The following is a 24,089-nucleotide window of genomic DNA, read 5'->3' on the forward strand; positions in this document are numbered from 1 at the left end:
CAGTGGCGCGCTCGGCTCACTGCAAGCTCTGCCTCCCGGGTTCACACCATTCTCCTGCCTCAGCCTCCCGAGTAGCTGAGACTACAGGCACCCGCCACCGCGCCCGGCTAATTTTTTGTATTTTTTAGTAGAGACGGGGTTTCACCGTGTTAGCCAGGATGGTCTCAATCTCCTGACCTTGTGATCCGCCTGCCTCGGCCTCCCAAAATGCTGGGATTACAGGCGTGAGCCACCGTGCCCGGCCTGGGGTTAGGCTCTTAGGAGCACCCAAGCAACATAGCCTAACTGGGAGAAGAGAAGGAGCCTGTTTCCTGGAAATTGAGGCCTAAGTCAGGGAGGGCGGAAGTCACAGTCTGCCAGGATGTTCCTTGGTCATCTGTCCTGTCCCTTGCAAATTCCTAACCAGGAGACACCAAGGCCACACCTTGCCCACAGGACTTAACCTGGTACCACCAGCGGGAAACCAGCCCTGCTGAAGGAGGGAGAGCACAGCCTAAGCAAGACAAGGGTACAGACTGAAAGGCGATCGGTCCATGCCTTTGGAGTGCCCAGCCCAAGCCCCGAGATCCAGCAGGAACCTCCTCTTAATTGTTTTGCCCGGGGAGGGAGATGATAGTTACTTGTCCAAGTTCACTCAGTGATGGTGCAGTTCGTGGCAGCGTTGGAATACCACTTTGGTTTGTATCATTCCAAACCCTGCTGTCTCCACGAAGTCACCTTCCTTGGAGAAGAAGGGGGAAATGAAGAGGAAAGATACGAGGAAAAAGAGGAGCAGAGAGAAAGAGAAATGAGTCTTTTAAAGTGGCAGAGGAAGGAGAATGGTAAACAGCAGGAGCGAAGCGGCTGAGGAGAAAGAAGAGGAAAGAAAGGCGAGACGTGGGAGGACTGGAACAGAGACAAAAGGGAAGAGAGACGGACAGCGACAAGTGGAGAAAATCGGCGAAACTTGAGCGGCAGAGAAGTCTGAGCGCTGAGACCCGGCGGCCCCGTGCGCCTTCCCACCTGGCGCCGATCCACTTTCCTCGGGGTAGCGGCCCAACCCTCTTCGCTGCCAGCCGATCCCTTTTACCCGTGGCTACCGGGACCACTCTACTCTCGCCCACTTGGCTCTATCTAAGCGTCCTAGCCGGAGCGCGGTCTCTGACACGTGGGGAGGGGCGCGGCCCAGTTGCTGATGAGCTCTTCTGATTGGCCAGAGGGCGGGGTTCTTGGCGTCTCGCCGGCCAGACCCCTCCCTCAAAGGCGGGGCCTGGAGAGCCACAGCTGGAAAGGGCGGAGCCCCGGCAGCGCAGCTGGAAAGGGGCGGGGCCTGACGCGCGCGGCTCGCCGCGGCGGGCTGGGGGCGCCCTGGTCTGCCATAAAGTGAATGGGCGCCGGCTGGGGGTGGCAGTACGCAGTGAGGCTCACTCCCTCTGAGAGTCCGGGAGCGCCAGAGCGGAGAGGCGGCCCGGGAGCAGGGGGGCGGCCCCCACTCCGGCCGGGTGCCCAGCCCCTGGCCCCTGCCTGCCCTCTAGATCGCCGCCGCCACCGCCGCTACTGGGAGTCTGCCTGTTGCGGGACGCACTGTGAGTGTTTGACCATTCTAAGGACAGGGGCTCATGGGGCCGAGGAGCTATTGCTGGACCTTGGAATCCCTAAAACGAGACCTGGGGCAGCTAAACTCCGGTGCCTTGAGAACAGGTCGAGAATCGGAGGGCGGACTGCAGACCTGGGGCCAGGACTTGGGAAAAGGGAAACTCAGGGTAAGAACCAGGGGATAGGGAAGGGGGAGACTCAGAGGATCCGGAACGAAGCCGGGGACTTGAAGCCAGGATAGGGGCTTCGCCAGGCAGGGAGTAGGGAGTCTGGAAACCATTACCAGAAAGCGCCCTGGAATCCCAGGGCACGGGGCAGGCGGCCAGGGAGCGAAAGGGGTTACAGAGGCCCTGGCCAGCGGGGGAGCTGGCGGCAGCCCCCAGTGTGGGGGCAGTTGGCGGCGCCCGACGCCCCTCGGCCTAGGCTCAGACTCCTGGGGCTGGGAGCCGAGGTGCGCCTGGTAGCACACGCTTCTCTTCCCAGCTGCTCCGCAGTTGGAATAGGAGCCGTATTGTGAGAGCCCGGCCGCAACTGAGTCAGATGGCCACTGTGCCGATCAGAGTGACCAGGCGGCGGGTATAGTGGATCTGGCTTGGGGTGTCTGGGCCCAGAAGGGTCCTGACTTGAGGCCGCCTCAGAATCGGACAGAATGTCCGCGGTGCATGGGGCTCGGAGCGGACAGAATGGCCAGGTAGCGAAGTGGGTCTCTCCGGAGCTGGCGTTGTGTCTGGCAGTGGCCGACAGAATGTCCCTGGCTGGGTGGCATGTCCATCTACCCAGCAGCGCCTGCCCAGCTGCTGCGTGTGCGATGGGGTCGGCTGCGGTGGGTCACCTCAAATCCCAGCTCACACTTTGCAAACTTGTTTCAGCTCCTTCGGGCTGCGAAGCTGCGAGCAGGGAGCGAGAGTAAAGACTGCAGCCTGGCCTTGGGGTGAGGTGGGATGGGACACATGCCCCCTTCAATTCAGAATAGATCAGAGCATCATTCTGTACTTCCAGAATCCAAATTTGAGGACAGAAGGCCAATGAGGAGCCTGCTAGGGGGAATCAAGACCAGGAAAGGAAGGAATAGGTGACAAAAGGCAATGGGAAAACAGGAAGGAGCTGGGCACAAGCCCCTGGCAGCCTCAGTTGCCCCCTAATTCCAATACAATTAACCAGACATCCCCCAGATTCCTTGCTGGAGTATCAGCCGACCAATGGCTCCTTCCCCACAGTGGGCAGGAGCCCAGGCCAGAAGAGAAAACTACAGCCCCATTAGCAAAGCAAACCCTGTGGTCCTGTTTCCCTTTTGGTTCCTCAGCCCTACCAGTCCCAGCACCACTCTGGTGGCTGAGCGGAGGTGGGAAGGAGGCTCATGGAATCCAGACTCTGGAGTCCAACAGGGGGCTATCTGGCCCTCTCAGTCTGGTTGGGAAGGATGTCTTGGCCCTACCTAACAGCCCGGTTTACTTTCCCTGCAGCTGGGATACAGCCCTGACTCTGCTGGGCCCATACAGTGACCATCCACCCTGACCCCAATTCTAACCACAGCTCAATTATGCTGAAGAGGACAGAACAGGGAGAATGAGTCCATATAAGTGAGCAAGATAGCCCAGCTGGGGACTGAGTTTTCACAAGGACAAGTGCAAGGCATTGTATTTAGCAATGAATAATCTAAACAGTGGTTTCAACCTTTCTTACCCTTCACCTGTGAGTGACATACAATACGCATTCCCCACACTCCCATGTCCATTCCTCGGTTCTAAAGTTTGCTTATTACTGGCTAGGATTCTCAACTTTTTTTTTTCATTTGCCCTATTTTGATCAATATAAAGACACACCACAATTATCCCCATCACATTCTGACACACTTTTCAGGGGCTTGTGCTCCCATTGCTGTGCTCCCATAAAATCACTGAAATTATAGGTGAAATGAAGGGCTCTGTGTCAGGAAAGGAATACGGAAAGCATTACAGATGGTTCCCTGAAGACTTTAGCTCAAAGTTGGCTTTTGCCAAAAAGGCCAAAGAGGTGGTATCATAATGAAGGTGACTGGAAACAAAAGACAGAAACTTTCCCCACCCTTGCATAAAGCCATGTAGCTGAACACATGCCTGGTCACTGGCTCTTAGGAAGAATGTCATGGGCCTAGAGTAGGGTCAGAGAATGATTGGCAGAATGGGGAGCCAGGGGTTGCTGGCGAGAGCAAATTTCAAAGTTTAGTCCTCTGGAAGGTGAGATAGGATGGAAATCTACAGCACAATAAAAGGCCTAGATATGCAGAAGAATTGCTTGCTCCCCAAATCTTGAAACTGGAGATGAGGGGGCCTTTTAGAACTGGAGTGATGCAAGCTCAGGATGAATAGAAAAATGTTCTTTGGCACACAGTGGGCAGCATACTTCCAGAGCTCATTTCCAGAGAGATGGTAGAGGCAGGAAGTAGAAATGGAATCCTTCAGGGTTTGGAAGGATCAGCACATGTCAGAGTCACAAATGGCTGCAGGGCGGAGGGAGTGAGGCATGGAAAGAACAGAACTAGGTGGTTTGAATCTCTTCAAACTCTGTAACCTTGCATCCTGCCTTCTTAGAGGTGTAATGGGGATAGGCACTCCTGCCATGCAGGGCAGTTGTGCGAGTTAAATGAAATTATGTCTGTGAAGGCCCTCTGCAAGTGGAGGAGCACCATAGAAATAAGAAGCGCTGCTATTATTATGCCCAAGCTGCAGAATCTTTGTTTGGAAAAGTGGGGCTGAGACTTAGAGCAGCCTAATCACATCCCCGATGCAGCCATAGGAGGGATCTTATTGACAGATGGGCACCCTATCGTGGACTTCAGATGCTGGCCACCACCCCTGCCCCTGTCTGAGAACTCTGGGGAGCTCCCCAAATGCTTAGCCTGTCTACCAGGCCAAATATCTCCGCCTGCCTCCTGCTCAGGCATGGGAACATTGGCCCAGGACTCGGGTTCAGGATGGGAGGGCAAAGGCAGCAGGCTAGAGCTGACTTGTGGTGACTGAAGGATGGGACCAGTGGAATCTTTTCTTCTCCATTCACACTAAATGATACCTCCTAGACTAACCTGAAGGATCCATTAGGTCCTGAGCTTTGGGGTGTCTAGGGTGCCCATGGCCACCGCCAGGGACTCATGAAAAGAATGATGGGGAGGAAAAGGAAAAGATCATCAGTGGGGTAAGAGTTAGGGGAAGACAGAGAGGAATAACTTTCAAAACTCTATCTCTCCTTTCCCATTGTCCTGCCCTGGGGCCTTTTTTACACCTTTCAGTTAATAGTTTCTCCTTTCCTATTTCTTCCCTGCCCAACCCTTTCTGCTCACCATGGTCAAATAAAGGTCACAAAGATGCTGTTTTTTGTCACACCCCTGGCTGCAAGCCTCCAGTGACCCCTACTGCTTGGTGCATTGCTTCTCATACTGGGGTGGGGTGGGAGGAGGGCAGTACAGGAGTGGAGGAGGCATGGCACACAGTCTAAACAGGGCCCATCTTCCTGGTATGGTGATATCACTTGAAGATGGGGGCTTATTTTATATTTTTAAAAAGCTTTATTTTTATATTAAAATATTTTATATTCCATGACTAAAGTATGGAATAGAATGAAAAATTTGTTTGCATTTTTAACATAAAGCTGGTGACCTCAAAACAATTTCATTCTAGTGGCAGCTGTTTCAGGTCATGCTTCTGTTTTCTAGTAGATGTTGTTTTTGACTGGTCTTAGGGTTTTTTTCTTTATTCAGGGCTGTTGCTCAGTGTGAATCTTAGAGGTTTTTGATGAAAAAGCTGGACATACTGTAGCCTAGACTTTGTCAAATCTGAACCACTGCCCCTTGTCCCCCATTGAAGGCCCCCTCGGTTTGACTCGTTTCTCTCTGCAGTTCTCCCGTGGCCTAAACTGAGATTCTGACTAACCTAGGCTCACCACTGCCCTCCCAGCCTTGCAGCTTATTCCCAATACTGCTGATTATTTAGAATGCCATACCTCTTCTCTGCCTCTTGAACTCCCAATTCAGTCATGTGCCTATATTCTCTGAGCCCCCAACACTTGGTACCATCTTCCATGGGCTTCCCTCTCTCTGATCTCCCACAGTCTGGGAGTCAGACCCATGCAGTCCATCTTTCCATCCTGTGCTCTGTTTGCCTCCCTACACTGCCGACTCCTACAAGTTAGGATCTCTGCCTTACTGTTCTTGGGATCCCTCTTAACACCTAATACTTGCTGAAGGAAGGAAGCAAGGAAGAGCAGGAAGACTGTGGAGTCATTTCTCTGATCCCCGATTTGTCCCTTAATAACTTGAGTGCTTCAAATCTTTGCTGCAAATGTGTCTCGATTTGCTCCCATTTGCACACTGCAGTTCAGCAAACCATAGAGTCTGGGTGCTCAGCGTCCCTAATGAACATGCAGCCATGTCCACTTAAGGGCCTCACTTCAGTTTCACGTTTATAAGATGAAAACATCACAACTCCAGCTCCTCTCATCTCCTCTCCATTTAGCCCCTGAAAGAGAAAGGTTTTCTCCTATTTGAGTTCCAGGTTACGCCTCCAGCCTCAGGCATTATTATTGCAACCGATTGTGGGCTCTCACTATGTCCCTGATCTACCTCTCTGGCTTCAGGACTTAAGTGGGTCCACATGACAGCTGACTTATTGCCATGGGGTTGTGTCTCTTGGAAACCATGGCCTCCCCACTGTAGCCTCCCTGGCCTGAGATCTGCTCTCCACCTTCATATGTCCTGGATATTTCATTCTTGCTGCAGTCCATGACCAGGCTTTCTGTAATTCCAGCCTGTACTACAGAATCAGAGCATACCTGTAGGCCCTCTGTACTCCCTGGGCCTGGGATTGCCACCCTGATACCAGTGGGACTGGGCCACACATCCCTCACATCCCTAGCAGGGTGTGGCAAAAAGGCTAGGGGTGGGGCCGGCAGCCCCTTTCCAGAGCTGGACTCACCATCGCTGTTATCTCCTGACTCTCTCTGTCCCTGCCCGGGCATTTCTTACTAGCATCAACCAATCCTGCGGCTTCCAGACCTACTGCTTGTTCTTCCCTATCCACTGAGTGAGGCGAAGTCCCTGGCCTCAGTCTCAACTCCCTAGCTTCCTGACCTCCAGCAGTTTGGGGGAGCTTAATCGTCAGCCAGCCTGTCTCCAGCTCAGACAACAGCTTGGCGCCCCCAGCCTTTGCCTGACCAGCCCACCCGGACATGAGTCGGCTAGAGGTCTATGCCCCCACCCTTCCATCTCTCTATTGCCTGCCTGGCTTTACTGTTCTTTCCTTCTCTCTTCAGTTTCACAGTCAGGTCCCTTCTCAGCCGTGGCTCCTCTCTGTGCTGTTACTAGCCCATGCAAGAGTCTAAAGGCTTCATTCTTTCCTTTACCAATCCGTTGTCCCCAAAGTGGCTCCCAGCTTGGGTTACTCTGCCCATTTTGCTGTTACCTTGTTGACTGGGTCATCTATGCTCAGGACAGAGTGTTCACAGCATGTGTTGCCTATCTCTCAGCAATGCAGCGTACTCACCTTCATTCACCAGGGAACACTTCACTGGAGGATACAGAGTCTGGGCAGATGACCCGCTCAAGGAAGAGCAGACACAGGGATGAGATCTTAGCCACCACTCCACCCTCAGTGCCTAACTCAATGCCCAGCTCATAGAATGTGCTAAATAAACATTTGTTTAATAAGTGAGGAAAAAAAACTACTCAGGTAGGGTTTTATCCCTACTCATATTTACATGTTTATGTTTTTATCTAAACCTTATAACAACACTGACGGCAAGTAGGGAAGGGATCGTGAACTTCCTTTCGGAGATGAAGAAATATGCTCAGAGAGGTAAAGTAACTTGCCGAGGACACACAGCTAGTAAGTTGTAGAGCCAGGACGTGAATCTAGATCTGTTGACTCCAAACCTAATTTCTTTGGGCTATACCAGATGACTTTCCTGAGAAGGGCCTGCGCACTTTCTGCCCCTCCTCTCCACCCCATCCTCTAGCTCCAGCATTCTCATGCCTTCTCCTCACTCAGCAGCATCCAGTGCAGAACACTCCCCTGGCCCCTTGGCCTGCTCCTCCCCCACACAGAGTCCTTAGCTCCTGGGACTGAGAGCTGAGATTCAGAGGGGCCAGGGAGGAGATGGGGGGGTGGGGGAAGGGTAATAATGGCTAGCTCCAAAACAGCCCCGGCAGCTGTCCCTGTCACAGAGAGGAGACTGTGTGAAGGTACGTGTCTGTCTGCCTGGATGTGGCAGTGCATGTGTGGGAGAGTGTGTGTTTGTGTGCCCCTAGCTCCAAGTCCAAGTGCTTATTATGTCTGAGTGGGGGCCTGTGTGTGTCTGCACATGTGTCTGTCTGTCTCTGGGAACACGCAGCGTGAACTTGGCTTTCTGGCCTCGGCTTTTCCTCGCCCACATCCCTTCTCACCCTGCCTCCCTCTGCTGAAATAGAGTGAAAGCAAGATGCAGGTATGGAATGCCGGAGGCAGGGTAATTTGGAAAACTCCAAGTCTGGAGCCAAAGCTCACTGGAAGGCTAGGTGGCAAGGGTGGGACTGCTTTTCCCACAGGTAAACCCCTCTCTGGGTTTTTTCCCAGCTCTGTGTTGCTTCCATGGCCTCTGGAAAAGTCAGGGGGATGATTTGCATTTCAAGGACATCTTGGATATGAATAAGGGGTATGAAGTAAGGGGAGACTTCAGAGCACCCCTTTTTCCAGCTCTCAGTTCTAACCCTTCCTCCCTCATCTTCTCAGCCAAGGCTACCATAGTTCCTTCTCAGGGACATCTCCCTTCCATCAGAGCATTGTTGGCCAAAGTTTTCCAGCTCCAAACCCCCTGACCTGACCTGACCTGGAAGGGGAAGTAAGCTGAGCACACCTTCAGTTCTGGCCTGACTTTTCTTCTGTCCTGGATTCCCTCCAGCCCTGTCTCTTCACATCCAGTAAAAGGTCCAAGGTCTAGACCCCTCTGCCTGTGGAAAGAGCAGAGACTCTTTCTCAACCTCCTGCCTTGACCTCGGTTCCACTACCAACCCGGCTTGAGAGGTGGGGTGGGGAGTGGGGGCACAGCTGTGATCTCTGAGCTGTTGAAGGGGGCATTACCATGTGCAAATACAGGCCGCTGCCCATCTGCACCTCCCTGAGAAAGGCTCCTAATAAATCCAGAGCAGCCAAGTGACACACATCTCAATCTAGGCTAATCCACCACATTAATGCCATCCCGTGCAGCCTGCATTAAGCCCCTGTTAATGGGGAAGGGGTGAGTGGGGCAGAGAGGCTCCTCCCACTCAGCTCTGTACCCCTTCCCTCTGTCCCTAGCCTCCTTCTGTTCTCCTCCAACCAAAAGGCACCCAGAGTCTTGAGCCCCAGTATTGCCCATTTCCCTTCCTCCCAGCAGAGGGGTCCTCGGAGAGCAGGCAGAAAAGGGGACCCTGCAGGGGAAACTTGGAGAAAGACCCAGGGAGGCTCCTGGGCAATGTGAGGCTAGGTTTGGGAAAGGAAGTATGAGTAGGAAGGTGGTCTTATGAAGCTCCTGCCTACGGCCTGGAGCAGGCTTGGTAGAGGCCGTCCATGAGTGGAGCAGTCACTGGTGGGATGCAGTGTATGTCAGTGTAGGCATGAGACCAGGCCCGGCTCAAGCACCCAGTGGTTTTTACACTTGTGTTTGATCTTGTCACCTTCTTTCAAATGAAATCTCTTTAGAAATAATAAACAAAACAGGCCTGGCACGGTGGCTCACGCCTGTAATTCCAGCACTTTGGGAGGCCGAGGCAGGCAGATCACCTGAGATCAGGAGTTCGAGACCAGCCTAGCCTACATGGTGAAACCCTGTCTCTACTAAAAATACAAAAATTAGCCAGGCGTGGTGGCATGTGCCTGTAGTCCCAGCTGCATGGGAGGCTGAGGCAGGAGAATAGCTTGAACCCTGGAGGTGGAGGGTGCATTGAACCGAGATCATGCCACTGCACTCCAGCCTGGGCAACAAAGGGAGAATCCATCTAAAAAAAAAAGGAAAAAAAAAAGAAAGAAATCATAAACGAAACAGACCAAAGCAGCGCTGCCCTAGCTGAAGCCAACCCAAGCAAGGCCAGGCTAGAACCGCAGCTGAGTCCCTGAGCGAATCTCGAGGGAAGGCCCCAGAAAGCACAGTGTGAGAAAACAAGCGTTCTGAGTTGACTAGATCAGAAAAATAAAATAATAATAAAAGAAAAATAAAAAGCAAACAAAGAAAAAGCATTAGGAGTCTCACAGACCTAGTTCAGATCTCAATCCCACTGCTTACAAGCTCTGTGAGCCTCATCAAGTTCCTTCAAGTTTCAGTTTCCTCAGCAGAAAAAGGATGATCATACTTGACGTATTCTTGTGAGGGGAGAGAGAATGAGGTAAAGGCTCACAGTAAGTACACATTATTCTTAAGGGAGAAATATCAGGTCTGGTTCAAAATACAATCTGTCCTAAGGAGAATGGATAACAGACATCTGGTCTGTGTCTCAGGTATGATTGGCTGAGGACCATGTATGAGTATAAGGGGATACTGAACATTCAGGTGAGAAGGATTTTAAGTTTTTGCAGATGTAGTATAGGGTATGTAGTGTGCTATAGTGTAGATTTTTTTGTTGTTGTTTTTTGAGACAGCATCTTGCTCTGTCACCCAGGCTGGAGTGCAGTAGCACCATCTTAGCTCGCTGCAACCTCCGCCTCCCAGGTTCAAGCGATTCTCCTGCCTCAGCCTCCCAAGTAGCTGAGATTACAGGCACGTGCCACCCTGCCCAGCAATTTTTGTATTTTTAGTAGGGACGGGGTTTCGCCATGTTGGCCAGGCTGGTCTCGAACTCCTGACCTCAGGTGATCCACCCGCCTTGGCCTCCCAAAGTGCTGGGATTACAGGCGTGAGCCACTGCGCCCGGCCTATAGTCTACATTTTTATTAATTCAATAAATATTGAACCCTACCTAACTGTATGCCTGGCACAGTTCTAGTTCCCAGCAGTAAACGAAACAGTCTAGTTTATATATCTATGCAGAGAACCTCTCAGCATGCACCTCTGCGCCCTTAGGCTGCTATTTCCCGATTCTATTCTAAGGAAGGAACCCCACGCAGCCCCAGCTTCATGGCTGGGGCTGAGAAAGGCGGCAGGGAATTTACGGGGAAACGCTGCTGGGACCTAGCTAAGCCGGAGATTTTACCCCCATTACCCTGGTCTGTGTCTTCTCCCGCCTCCAGAGCCCTCCCTCCATGGAGTTCGGCCTGCTCAGCGAGGCAGAGGCCCGGAGCCCTGCCCTGTCGCTGTCAGATGCGGGCACTCCGCACCCCCAGCTCCCAGAGCACGGCTGCAAGGGCCAGGAGCACAGCGGTAAGCGCGCCCCCTTCCAGGGGTGCAGGAGATAACAACTTCATTCCCAGTGCGGGTGGGACCCCGGCTGGGCAGCTCCGGTGGGAGCCAGCGGGTGGCTTAGGAGGTCCCCGAGCTGGAGAATCCGCGCAGGCTTGGGCGCTCTGTGACCTGCCCCCACCCTGGCCCCCAGACTCAGAAAAGGCCTCGGCTTCGCTGCCCGGCGGCTCCCCCGAGGACGCTTCGCTGAAAAAGAAGCAGCGGCGGCAGCGCACGCACTTCACCAGCCAGCAGCTGCAGGAGCTGGAGGCGACTTTCCAGAGGAACCGCTACCCCGACATGAGCACGCGCGAGGAGATCGCCGTGTGGACCAACCTCACCGAAGCCCGCGTGCGGGTATGCTCTCCAGACCCGCAACTCGCACCCGAGCGGGCCCTCCGCGCTCAGCCTGCGACCCGGCGGCCAGCGGTTCCACCCCACCTGCCCCCTCCCTCGGACCCCGAACCCTGGACCCTGGCTCCCGGCCGCAGCCCCACGCGGCCTCTTGCCCGCCAACCTCCAGCCTCTGCTCCCACTGCTCCCTACTACTCCGACTGCGCGCTTCTTCGGCCCTGACATCGTCTCTCCTTCCCCTCACCAACCCTCCTCAACCCCATCCTACTGTCCCGCCAGACCCTCGCGCAGATGACTCGGTCCTGCCGCCCGCGCCTTCTGTTCTCCGACCCCGGACTCCGTGCGCTCCTTCCCTCCCACCCCGTCTCCAGCCACCTCATCTTGTTTATTGACCGCAGGGCCCCGGCTGGAAGCCCCGTCGGGGTGGCCCGCCCTCCAGCCGCTGGGACCCGGCCCCGAGCCCTGACCGCCTTTCTCCCGTGCCCGCAGGTGTGGTTCAAGAACCGGCGCGCCAAATGGCGGAAGCGCGAGCGCAGCCAGCAGGCCGAGCTGTGCAAAGGCAGCTTCGCGGCGCCGCTCGGGGGGCTGGTGCCGCCCTACGAGGAGGTGTACCCCGGCTACTCGTACGGCAACTGGCCGCCCAAGGCGCTTGCCCCGCCGCTCGCCGCCAAGACCTTTCCATTCGCCTTCAACTCGGTCAACGTGGGGCCTCTGGCTTCGCAGCCCGTCTTCTCGCCACCCAGCTCCATCGCCGCCTCCATGGTGCCCTCCGCCGCGGCTGCCCCGGGCACCGTGCCAGGGCCTGGGGCCCTCCAGGGCCTGGGCGGGGGCCCCCCAGGGCTGGCTCCGGCCGCCGTGTCCTCTGGGGCCGTGTCCTGCCCTTACGCCTCGGCCGCCGCCGCCGCCGCGGCTGCCGCCTCTTCCCCCTACGTCTATCGGGACCCGTGTAACTCGAGCCTGGCCAGCCTGCGGCTCAAAGCCAAACAGCACGCCTCTTTCAGCTACCCCGCTGTGCACGGGCCGCCCCCGGCAGCCAACCTCAGTCCGTGCCAGTACGCCGTGGAAAGGCCCGTATGAGCGGCCCCGCCCGTATATCATCCCCGAGGGCGGGGGCAACGATTCACAGCCTCCGCGGACTGGGGTCATTTTGACTGGCTTGCTCCCGCCCCAGGGTCTGAAAGGGGTGTTTGGGCAGCTGGGGGGCGCCGGCTCAGGAGAGGGGCCTTCCCCTCCCAGCCCTGAGGGGTGAACTGGGCCCTACACACAGACCGCGCCCCTGGGACTAAAGCCAGGAACAGGGACCAGCTCCCCGGGGGCCAACTCACCCTTGGCCCATCCCGCCTTCTCCAGGCTTCCCCTCCCTCGTTTTCAAAGATAAATGAAATAAACGTGCGCGGACTGTCGAAGGCGTGATGATTCAGAGTTGCGGTTGAGTCCTCTTCCCTTCATCCTCCCCCACTGTCTACAGGCGAGCTGGATGTACAGGAACGAAGTGAGGGTCCAGGCTTCTAGGGATTCAGTCCCACTCACCACCCCCCCTACTCCAGGTCGGGGCAGCCCAGGATTCCTGCAGCAAAGAGGTGCGTGCGTGCGGGGGACGTGGGAAACCAGCTACCTGGTTGGCATCGACCACAGCCGGTGCTGCGGCGCCACCTCGTGGTCTCAGGGAGGCTAGCTGGTAGATCTGGTCTCTAACGCTTCCTTGTAGGTGTCAGCTCTGCTATTCAGGGAGCCTACGACTTTAGATAAAGTTACTGCGCCTTTCTGCACCTGTTTCTCACTGTTCCTATGAGGGGCTTGGGTCTCTAACAGCAATAAAATTCTGGTCTGTAACAGACATTTGTTAAGTGCCTACCAGGCCTAGGATTCTTTCAGTGTCTGTGTGTGTGCCTCTCACCCTTTCACACACCCTCAGGTGTCCCACCTGCAGATCATCCTCTTGGTAGCAGCCTCCTGCCATCACAGCAGCCCTCTTTCCCCCTAAATCCCCCAACTCTCAAAATTTTGTTGAAGTCTTCAATTTAAAAAAAATAGAGCAAGAAGAAGAAAGATTTCTAGATAGAAATTAAATAATCAGCTCTTGGGACCCTCCTCCGCCCCACTCCCATCCCAGGGCCTGCTTGGCCTTCACATTAAAAACAGAAAACATCAAAGTAACAAACCACACCCCCATCCCAGGGTCACCCTTCTTGTCTGTCAAAAATTCCAGCCACCTTGGGGCACACATCCTCTGGGGAAACCATGCAGGTAAGGCAACCTAATCATTCTCCCAAAACTAAGCCCAGCCTCTTGGTGCCCTGGAGAAGAGAGAGCTTGGAGCTTCATTGTTCTCTCCAACCCTTCACTGGCTCTTGGTCTTGGCTTTGACCTTGGGCCTGATGTAGGTCTGGCGGAAGAAGTGGGCAAAGAGGATGAAATAGGTCATATACAAGATGAAGGACCAGAATAAGTGTTCCATCGTGCTGTGGCATCCCTGATCCTGCCTCCAGATGTACGTGAGGATGCTGACGATGGCTCCTACAAACATCTGCAAGATCTGCAGGCTGGTGATGAGCATGGGCAGCATCTTGGGGGGCTTCACATTGGCAGCCTTCAGAGTGTAGTAGGTGTACATGATGGCATGCACACCCAAGTTCATGGTGACGAACCAGCCTCCTGCAGGCAATTTGTTCTTGTATCCAAAGCTTGTGTACACCAGCACTGTGCTGTGGTGGTACCAGTGAATAAAGATGAGTGGCCGCTTACGCAGAATGATGAAGGCTGTGTCTCCTGGGAGATGGAGAGTCATAGTTGGCATACCACCCAGTGCTGGGACCACCCTCTGCACTGGATGTAGGGACACGGGAGAAATTCTCAGGGGAGGGAAGGGGGTCTTTGTGGCAGAGAATCTGTAGAGGGGCTTGGGTGAGAGGTATTATTGGGACCCAGGGGTAGGAAAGGGACCCTCCATGGGATGGGTGAAGGGAGGGCCCTGAGGAGGGATGCAGTTCACAAGGCACCAGAGGGACAAAGCCTTGCCACTCACCGAGTTCTATGACCTTGCTGAGAAGAAAGACCCAGGACCAGAATTTGACTGTGGAATTATCCATGAAGTTGATGAAGCACACGGTTTGCTTTAGGCCCCCGGTAAGTAGCACAGTCCCCATAAAGCCCCACATTCTCACTGCCCCCAGGATACTGAAATGGGACAAAGGAAGATGGTGTAAGTGTCATCCCCAGGCACCAATCCACCCTTCCCATGGCTTGGCCAGGTTACTGTGTTCCAAGCTCTACCACCTCCCCACCTGTCCACGGGGGGTGGTGGGGTCAAAGCTCCTGAGATCCTGAGGCCAATCTGGTAGATCCAATCAATAGTCTAGAGGAGATGAGGGCTGGAGAAAGATCAGGGAATGCAGGGGGATGGGATTGAAAGTTGAGTTAAGGAATGGGGTTCTTGGGAGGGGTTAGAAGCCTGGGAGGGGATGCGTAGAGGGATAGGGGAAGACTGAAGGAGTTTGGGGGAGAAAATATGGGGAAGTTACTGGATGGTCTTGAGAGAGGGTGTTAGGAGGTGAGAGTATTAGAGACTGGAGAAATTAGTTGCGAGTACAGACTCCACGAAGGCAAGAGGGACAAAGCAGAGACCACCAGGTAGGGGTCTAAAAAAGAAGGAAAACAGGATAATATAACAGAAGAGGGTGAAGGCTGGGAGGGGAACTAAAGCTGAGAATGAGATGGGGAGATTGTTACAAGGCAACTTGGGGACAGGATAGAGGTTGATGCAATTGGGAAAGCTTTAAGGGATAGAATGGTGGTCTAAGGTCTAGAGAAGAGGCAGGGAGTGGGATGGGGTCTTACCTGAAGATTGCAAGGCAGAAGGACCAGAGGATGAGAGGCCCTTGCAGGTTGAAGCCCTTGCGTTCCCTCATGTAGTTCTGCCCCACAGCGATGAGAAGCAGGTAGATCAGGGCTATGGGGAATGAGGTTGCCCTGGCAAGCAGAAGGCAGAGGGGATGGGCTCATGGGTGGGTGCTGATTAGAGAAATGCCCACTCATCTCTCCAGGTGAGTGCTCTGGGTTGGAGTCCCAGTTCTGCCACTTACTAGCTATGTGACATTGGAAAAACCAACTTAATTCTCTGAGCCTTGGCTTCGTCATTTGTAGGGGGGGAATACTACATCTCTCCTGGGGGTATTCATGTATACAAAGTATCTAGCACAGGGCAGGAGCTATGTCCAAGGTTTCTGTGATTATTGCTCTCTCAGTGGGGTTAGAGGTGGGTGACGGCTGTCTGGCCTGCGCCTAGAAGCAGCCCAGGGCTGTGGTGTAAGAAGAGTGTGGCAATAGCTTCTCCCTGGTTGGGGCTCCTAGAAGCAGCCCAGGGCTGTGGTGTAAGAAGAATGTGGCAATAGCTTCTCCCTGGTTGGGGCATGGCAAATTGGTTGGAGCATAAAGTCAGCCCCCAAAACCTCTGGGGAGCTTTAGGGCAAAGCCAGAGAGCTCTTCCTGGGGAAAACTTGGAAGAGCTCTCTGACTTTGCCTCCTTCTCCACAGCAGGAACGGTGGAGCACCTGGGGAACGATGGGATAATTGTAAAGGGCAGGCTGTCCCCCGGGCCCTGCACTGTGCACACACGCGCGCACACACAGCCACAAAGGACGGGGAAGTCATCTAGTAAGGCTTCAGATCAACCTCACGCCTCCAAGACCAGTTCTCACTACACGCTCTCTTTGACTTCTGTATGTGTCCACGTTCTCCGTCATCCTCTTATTTCTGCTTGCTTGCTTTCAGCTCTAATCTCTTTGAGGTGCCACATACTACCTGCACCTCGGACAAAGGTAGTATGAAGCCAGTACGAGGGAGTCCCATAACTCTGCTCTTTAAGAAAATCACTGCGGGCATTCAATGCCACCCCCTCGCGGCCCGGCCCCGGGGCCCTGGCATGGCCTTTCCCTCTCCCGAAGTCTCACCAATACTCCTCGAAAAAGGGCCTCATGTCCTTGAACAGCTCGAAGTTATAGGGCTGGAATAGCTGATTTACTTCGTATGAGACATTCATGGCTGTGACCATCTAGTTTTGCAGAAGTCAAGGTCCAAAGCTTGGAGGCGCTGGGCGAAAGGCTGGGGCGCCGAGGATGGAGTGAACCTCAGGGCGAGACGGAACAGAGCCGGGACAGAAGGAACTCCTGGGCAAAGGGAGGAGGGCGTCGGACCTAGGCACGTGCGCGGCGGCGCAGCCAGCTATCCCGGGTGCAGCCACTGCGATATACAACGCGGACTTGCAAAGCTGCCGGCCCGGGAGGCGCGCGGCCCCTTCCCTGAGCCCCGCCGCTATCCAATCTCTACCAAGATATGCCTCTGCTCCGCCCTTGGGACGCAGTCCGCATTCTGATTGGTCGTCCTCAAGGGCCCTCCTGCCAGGCGTTTCGCACACCCCGCCCCAAGTCCCGTCGTAGGCCATCGCCCGCCCACTTCCCCAGCCTTTTCTCCCCTAACACGTCCACCCCATCCTGTGCGGCCTTGCGGGTTCTCTTGGCACTGTCAACCGTGGCCTTTGCCTCGGTTTGCTTTAATCTTGACCTGCTTAGCAGTGGGGAGAGAGGAAAGGTGTCCTTAGGCTTTGGTGCTCCCACCCAGAAATGGAGGGGTCAGTTTCCAGGCTCCCTGAGATCCTGGGAAACCCAGGCCTGTGATGAGGAAATACTAACCTGGGCAACGCAGAGCTTCTGTAGTCCCTTCCATCTCCTAGCTTCGAGTCTGCGGTTGTGAGTGGGTGGAAGGAGATGAATTTTAAGGAGTTTTATTATTGAGGTTGTTGATGTTGATGTTTGGGTTGTTGAGGCTGTTGTGGTTTCTTTATAGTTTCTTGAATTCCTGAACTGCTCCAGACTGACAGTAATAACCATGGAGAGAGGAAATGGGGTCACCCTCTGGGCTTCTGGAATTATTATCTTCAGGTTTCCTGGGGGCCTCTTAGGGTTTAGGGAGGGGGAGAGCCAGCGTATCTCCCCAAGGCCTGTTGTTTTCTCTCCCTAACCAAATCTACTTCTTTCTCGCCTGTGTAACCAGCCCCAAAGAAATAAATGTTCTAAAACTTTTAAAGTTTTACTTGGCTGTCCCTTATTTCTTTCCTAGGTTTTATGAAAGCGAAGGAGAAATACAAAGCTTGAGGGCAGTTTGAGATAAGGTGGAAATTTGCAAAAAGTGCTAAGAAACATAGATATAAAATAATTAAAATCAAGATGTGGGTATAAATGGCTATGTGCAGTAAAGCTCTAGAGCCGGAGGATCCAGGTAGGAACCCCAGCTCTACTTCCTGAACCTCAGCCACTGTCTATGGGAGGGTGTAGTGGAAGTCCTATCAGTGCCATCTAAGTGACTCAAAAGCGCATCCCTTTGTCTCTGTACCTCATGACTTCTCACCTGGTCACGTTACCTGGTTGCACTGCCTCTTTCTCTAATACAGTGCTTCTGCTCTTCACTGCTTTGCAATCAGAAAAGAGTTCCTGCACCTGGCTGATTACCAGATTCCTGAGCCTCAACTGCAGAGATTCTGGTCCTATAGTTTGTCTCAGACTGTACTTGGAAAACCACTACTTTCTGTTTGCTCATCCAGAAAACAGTTCTGCTTTCCTGCTTAAAAACCTTCCGTGGTTCAGCCGGGCGCGGTGGCTCACGCCTGTAATCCCAGCACTTTGGGAGGCCCAGGCGGGAAGATCATGAGGTCAGGAGATCGAGACCATCCTGGCTAACACCGTGAAACCCCGTCTCTACTAAAAAATACAAAAAATTAGCCAGGCGTGGTGGCGGGCGCCTGTAGTCCCAGCTACTCGGGAGGCTGAGGCAGGAGAATGACGTGAACCCGAGAGGCAGAGCTTGCAGTGAGCAGAGATCGTGCCACTGCACTCCAGCCTGGGCGACAGAGTGAGACTCTGTCTCAAAAAAAAAAAAAAACAAACAAAAAAAACACCTTCAGTGGTTCCTGATGGCTCCATATATAGCCTGACACCTAATCAAAAGGTGATCAATACATGTCTATAGATGAATGAATAAATAAAAGAATGAATATTACAAGAATAATGCCATCTAGGTGTTATAAGACCCAAGTTCAAGTCCCAGCACCCCCATTAATGAGCCATGTGATTTTAGGCAAATTACCTAACCTTTGTCACATTCTACTTCAGAAAAAAATGCATATAGTCATACTTGCCTGCTTATATCACAAGGTTGTGATTAGTATGCAAGCCAGATAATGTAGATAAAATGATATTGTGGACTAGACACATGGAAATGGCAAGGTGAATCATTATGGGAGGTTTCCAAATGCATATGGAGAATATATACTCAGTCCTGGATTTCTCTGTGAAGATATTTTACATTGTCTTTCCCTGTGAGGTTTAATGGTGAGGCTTGGAGGAGGTGTACGCGGAAGAGGGAAAGAAGAACAATCGGGGCTGGGCACGGTGGCTCATGCCTGTAATCCCAGTACTGTAGGAAGCTGAGGTGGGGGGATTGCTTGAGCCCAGGAGTTTGAGACCAGCCTGGGCAACATGGTGAAAACCCATCTCTACAAAAAGTACAAAAATTAGCTGGGCATGGTAGTGCCCACCTGTGGTCCCAGCTACTCAGGGACTGAGGAGGGGGGATCACTTGAGCCAGGGAGGTCAAGGCTGCAGTGAGCTGTGATCGTGCCACTGAGCTGTGATCACACCACTGCACTCCAGCCTGGGTGACAGAGTGAGACTCTGTCTCAAAAAAAAAAAAAAAAAAAAAAAGGCTGAGTGCAGTGGCTCACGCCTGTTATCTCAGCACTTTGGGAGGCTGAGGTGGGCAGATCACCTGAGGTCAGGAGTTCAAGACCAGCCTGGCCCACACAGTGAAACTCCATCTCTACTAAAAATACAAAAATTAGCCAGGTGTAGTGGCGGATGCCTGTAATTCCAGCTGCTCAGGAGGCTGAGGCAGGGAGAATTGCTTGAATCTGGCAGGCATGGGTTGCACTGAGCGGAGATTGCATCTGCACTCCAGCCTGGGCAACAGAGCAAGACTCTGTCTCAAAAAAGAAAAAAGAAGAAGAAAAATCTTCAGAAATTATATACTAGAGGAAACATTCCTTGACCCTTGGACTTGGTCTGGTACCCTTATTTTGTACAAACTGTTCTCAGAGCATGGTATTTCTTTTCTTCAATGAGAGTTTATAATTAGTTGTTTTTGTGATTTCTTGATCAATGCCTGCTTTTCCTACTAGTTCTTGAGCTCCATGAAGGCAAGGACTATGTCTATTTTTAATTTTAATTTTTATTTTTTTGAGACAGAGTCTCGCTGTCGCCCAGGCTGGAGTACAGTGACGCAATCTCAGCTCACTTCAGGCTCCACCTCCCGGGTTCAAGCCATTCTCCTGCCTCAGCCTCCAGAGTAGCTGGGACTACAGGCGCCTGCCACTGCGCCTGGCTAATTTTTTGTATTTTTAGTAGAGACGGGATTTCACTGTGTTAGCCAGGATGGTCTCGATCTCCTGACCTCGTGATCCACCTGCCTCGGCCTCCCAAAGTGCTGGGGTTACAAGCATGAGCCACCGCGCCCGGCCATATTTTAAAAAATTTTTTATTGTGAGACAGAGTCTTGCTCTGTCGCCCAGGCTGGAGTGCAGTGGCCTGATCTTGGCTTACTGCAACCTCTGCCTTCTGAGTTCAAGTGATTCTCATACCTCAGTCTCCTGAGTAGCTGAGACTACAGGTGTGTGCCACCACGCCTTGCTAATTTTTGTATTTTTAGTAGAGACAGGGTTTTGCCATGTTGGCCAGGCTAGTCTTGAACTCCTGACCTCAAGTGATCTGCCCACCTCAGCCTCTCAAATTGCTGAGATTACAGGCATGAGCCACTGCTGGAATATGTCTGGTTTTTTTCATCATTCTCCTAACCCTGAGCATAACCCAGGTAATATTTGTTGCACAAGTGATTGAATGGATGAAATCCTTGGCATGTAAACCTGAGTGACATTCTTTGTTCTCCAGGATAAATACTCCAAGCCTATCTTTTGTGTTGTCACTGTTTTTTTTTTTTTTCCCCCAGTAGCGCTCCTGAAAGCCTCAACATAGAGGAAGATGTGGTAAGCATGGGGTGGTGTGAGCAGATGAATAACTGAGCAGGCTTTGGAAGTTTATAGAACACCAATCACTTGTATTACCTGGTGCCAAGTAGCTGCCTGTTGTGTCTATGAGTTCTCAGCCCAACTTCTCTCTCTATTTCCAACTGCCTGTTGGACATCTCTACCGGTATGTTCTGCTAGCATCCTTAGCAATACACACCCCAAACAGAATTTGTTATCTACCTCCAAAATAGGCTGATTTTTCCAGCCACTATTTATATAATTTCTCAGGCTAGAAATTGTGAGGTCAAGTTATATTCTTCTAGAGGACACAAGGTCCTGTCATTTCTTCTGGAGGTGGCATGGTCATCAGAATGCCTCTATTCAGATTTTATCTCTGCCACTTACTACCTAGGTAACCTTGGTGAAGACATCATCAAACATATCATGGCCTCAGCTTTCTCATCTGTAGAATGGAGATAACTACTTCAGAAGGATGTTTATGAGGATCAAATGAAATAATATATGTTAAAGAGCATTGGCGGGGCATGATGGCTTATGCCTGTAATCCTAGCACTTTGGGAGGCCAAGGCAGGAGGATCACTTGAGGCCAGGAGTTCAAGACCAGTCTGGGCAACAGAGTGAGACTCTGTCTCAATTTAAAAATAAATAAATAAAGAGCATTATACAATGTAAAGAGTTGAGTAAGCATCAGTAATTATTTACAAAAAAGGTGACTTTTTTACCTTCTTTTTTTGTTTGTTTGTTTGTTTTTTTGAGATTGAGTCTCGCTCCTGTTGCGCAGGCTGGAGTACAGTGGCGCGATCTCGGCTCACTGCAACCTCCACCTCCCGGCTTCAAGCGATTCTCCTTCCTCAGCCTCCAGAGTAGCTGGGATTACAGGCGTGCGACACCACGCCTGGCTAATTTTTGTATTTTTAGTAGAGATGGGGTTTTGCCATGTTGGCCAGGCTGATCTCGAACTCCTGACCTCAGGTGATCCACACGCCTCGGCCTCCCAAAGTTCTGGGATTACAGGCCTAAGCCACAGTGCCCGGCCTGAAATGTTGTTTTAAGTAGGTCAGATAAAGGGTTAATGTGCATACTACACAAAAATCTTATTCATAATCTTATCTTCGACCCTTGGTAAATGGCTAAGGATACAAACAAGCTCATTTCATACACTCCAGTGTCTCCAAATCTGCCTCTCATTTGCTGCCAGAAAGGTCTTTCTGAAACACATGAGCTCATGTCACTCCTCATTAAGAACAAAAATAATCCTCAGGACAAAAATCAGATTCCTGAGTTTAGCCCTGACCATTCATTTCCAGCCAAAATCCCACCATCCCTCAGCCCCAGCATTCCACATTGTAGCCATAATGGACAACTCTACATACTTACCCCTTTACCTCTCTAAGCATCCTTCCCTCTCCCCATACATCATTTTCTCACCTGGACAAATCTTAACTCTAGCTCTAGCTCTAAAGTCACTTGCCCTGCAAAAGCCTAATATATTTCAGAGTCAGGCCCTTCCTTCTTTGTCTTTCATTCAAAAAAGTTTGCCCAAACTGCCTGCCAGTATTGTGCTTCTACTTGTGGAGTACAGTCAGTCATATATTTCCTGTACTATTCTGGTTCCCTCACCCTATCCCAAATGGTCATTTTCACTAAGTCACTCATCCTCGAGGGTAGCACATACTACCTGGCATATAGTGGGCACTCAAAATATGTCTGTTGCTTTGAATTCAGTAGGCACCTAAGAGGAAATACAAACAATAAACATTTTTTAAAAGACTCAACTTTCTTAGTAATTAAGGAAATGCAAATTAAAGACTATGTATAGTGTGGTCCCAATTAATAGCCAAGCAGCAGTTAAATACCTAATGCTAGCCAAAGCTTTGGGAAACAGGTGCAATCACACCTGGCTAGTGGCCAAGTAAATTGATATAATCCTCGTAAAAACACACTTAGGCAACACTTAGCAAGTGCCAGCTGGTATGCTTTGACCCAGTGTCTCACCTAGGAATTCAACCCAGTGAAATAATCCAAAAGAAAAAAAAATCTGTATGTATTAATATATATATTTTTACATTCCACTGAACATTTAATAAGTTACATTCAGCTATAACTTTTTTAAAGGGACAAATTATAATGCAAGTATTTATTCAAATGCTGACCATTAAAACACCATCTGAACCATGTCAAATAATACTCATTTACTTTTGTGAAATGTGTTAATGAGAACTTAAGAATTTCTGTAGAAGGCTGAGCATTTTCAACATCCCCAGCCTAGATGAGAAAAGACTGTATTCTCTTAGTGGTGATTCAGGAAATACAATACAAAAGGAGTTCAACTCCGATGTGGAGACAAGGCTGGCATCCACGATGGATGGGCTCCAGAAAACAATCATGCAGTGTTCCTGTTTTGGTCTGAGAACTAAGACACAAAATCTGATCTAGGGTGAAACTACATATAGGACGTAGAGAGGACTGGACCAAGGGGCTCACTGTATCTGGGGGACCAAAGAGAAAGTAGTGTGCAGATATTGCTTTGACCTTAAAATAAATGTGAAGTGAGACAAAGAAGAAGCCAGGAGCCTTCTCACAACCATTCCAGGTCAGCAGCTCTCAAGGTATTTACTTCAAGGCAGTTGGTAGGAAATATAAATGTTCACTGGCTCTGACTCAGCAATTAAACCATCATAACAGATGCAACGTTGAGGAGAGGCAGCTGTCAAACCACCTATAAACTCGAGTGGGGATCAGCTTGAAAGATGCCTATCTATTATCATGTCTGGGAAGATAAAAAAAAAAAAAAAAGGCTGGGTGAGGTGGCCCAAGCCTGTAATCCTAGCACTGTGGGAGGCCGAGGCAGGTGGATCACCTGAGGTCAGGAGTTCGAGACCAGCTTGGGCAATGTGGTGAAACCCCATCTCTACTAAAAATACAAAAATCAGCCAGGTGTGGCGGCACATGCCTATAATCTCAGCTACTGGGGAGGCTGAGGCAGGAGAATCACTTGAACCCAGCAGGTGGAGGCTGCAGTGAACGGAGATCCCGACAGAGCAAGACTCTGTCTCAAAAAAAAAAAAAAGATAACATGAGACTTTTTTTTTTTTTCTTAGAGACAGGTCTTGCTCGGTTGCCTAGGCTAGAGTGCAGTGGTACAATCACGGCTCACTGCAACCTTGACCTCCTGGGTTCAAGCAATCCACCCACTCGAGTAATTAGGATGACAGTCATGTGTCACCACATCAGCTTTTTTTTTTTTTTTTTTTTTGAGATAAATTCTCACTATGTTCCCAAGGCTGGTCTTGAACTCCTGGCTCAAATAATCCTCCCGCCTTGGCCTCCCAAAGTGCTAGGGTTATAGGGATGAGCCACTGCACCCAGCTGAGACTGTTAATTATATATAAAGAGTACTTGACTAGACACAGAAAATATTAATAAGTGTGGTTTTCTTCGCCTTGAAAACCAGCTTTTTTAAAAAATTGAATGTTCCCAATGCAAAGAAATGATAAATGTTCCAGATGATGGATATTAATTGCCTCAATCTGATCAGTATACATTATATACTGCACATCTGTAATCCCAGCACTTTGGGAGGCTGAAGTGGGTGGATCATTTGAGGTCAGGAATTTGAGACCAGCTTGGCCAACATGTTGAGACCCCATCTCTAATAAAAATACAAAAATTAGCCAGGCGTGGTGGTGTGTGCCCATAGTCCCAGCTACTCCAG

The 24,089-nt window shown here is 51.4% G+C and overlaps 2 protein-coding genes across 2 annotated transcripts; one reads left to right on the forward strand and one right to left on the reverse strand.

Moving 5' to 3' along the window:
- The first annotated feature begins 1,385 nt into the window (after window positions 1-1,385).
- PITX3 (paired like homeodomain 3) lies at window positions 1,386-12,686 on the forward strand. Its single transcript, XM_032179325.1, has 4 exons — window positions 1,386-1,565; window positions 10,782-10,911; window positions 11,084-11,286; window positions 11,773-12,686. Exons 2-4 carry the CDS (start codon window positions 10,794-10,796, stop codon window positions 12,358-12,360), a joined length of 909 nt encoding a protein of 302 aa, XP_032035216.1. The 5' UTR covers window positions 1,386-1,565; window positions 10,782-10,793; the 3' UTR covers window positions 12,361-12,686.
- A 599-nt stretch (window positions 12,687-13,285) lies between these two features.
- Window positions 13,286-16,583, reverse strand: ELOVL3 (ELOVL fatty acid elongase 3). Its single transcript, XM_032169959.2, has 4 exons — window positions 16,233-16,583; window positions 15,121-15,252; window positions 14,309-14,460; window positions 13,286-14,052 (listed from the first exon to the last, which is right to left on the reverse strand). Exons 1-4 carry the CDS (start codon window positions 16,331-16,333, stop codon window positions 13,625-13,627), a joined length of 813 nt encoding a protein of 270 aa, XP_032025850.1. The 5' UTR covers window positions 16,334-16,583; the 3' UTR covers window positions 13,286-13,624.
- Between the last annotated feature and the right edge of the window lie 7,506 nt (window positions 16,584-24,089).

Source organism: Hylobates moloch, unplaced genomic scaffold, assembly GCF_009828535.3.
Source record: "Hylobates moloch isolate HMO894 unplaced genomic scaffold, HMol_V3 SCAFFOLD_3, whole genome shotgun sequence".
In the NCBI taxonomy this organism is placed as follows: domain Eukaryota; kingdom Metazoa; phylum Chordata; class Mammalia; order Primates; family Hylobatidae; genus Hylobates; species Hylobates moloch.

Excerpts from the sequence above, each read along its gene's own strand:
- PITX3 (XM_032179325.1), top strand. The coding sequence starts at position 10,794 with ATGGAGTTCGGCCTGCTCAGCGAGGCAGAGGCCCGGAGCCCTGCCCTG. Across the intron at positions 10,912-11,083 it reads CAAGGGCCAGGAGCACAGCG|ACTCAGAAAAGGCCTCGGCT; the intron begins GTAAGCGCGCCC and ends CCTGGCCCCCAG. Across the intron at positions 11,287-11,772 it reads TCACCGAAGCCCGCGTGCGG|GTGTGGTTCAAGAACCGGCG; the intron begins GTATGCTCTCCA and ends CCGTGCCCGCAG.
- ELOVL3 (XM_032169959.2), bottom strand. The coding sequence starts at position 16,333 with ATGGTCACAGCCATGAATGTCTCATACGAAGTAAATCAGCTATTCCAG. Across the intron at positions 15,253-16,232 it reads CCCTTTTTCGAGGAGTATTG|GGCAACCTCATTCCCCATAG; the intron begins GTGAGACTTCGG and ends TCTGCTTGCCAG. Across the intron at positions 14,461-15,120 it reads TTCTGCCTTGCAATCTTCAG|TATCCTGGGGGCAGTGAGAA; the intron begins GTAAGACCCCAT and ends GTCCCATTTCAG.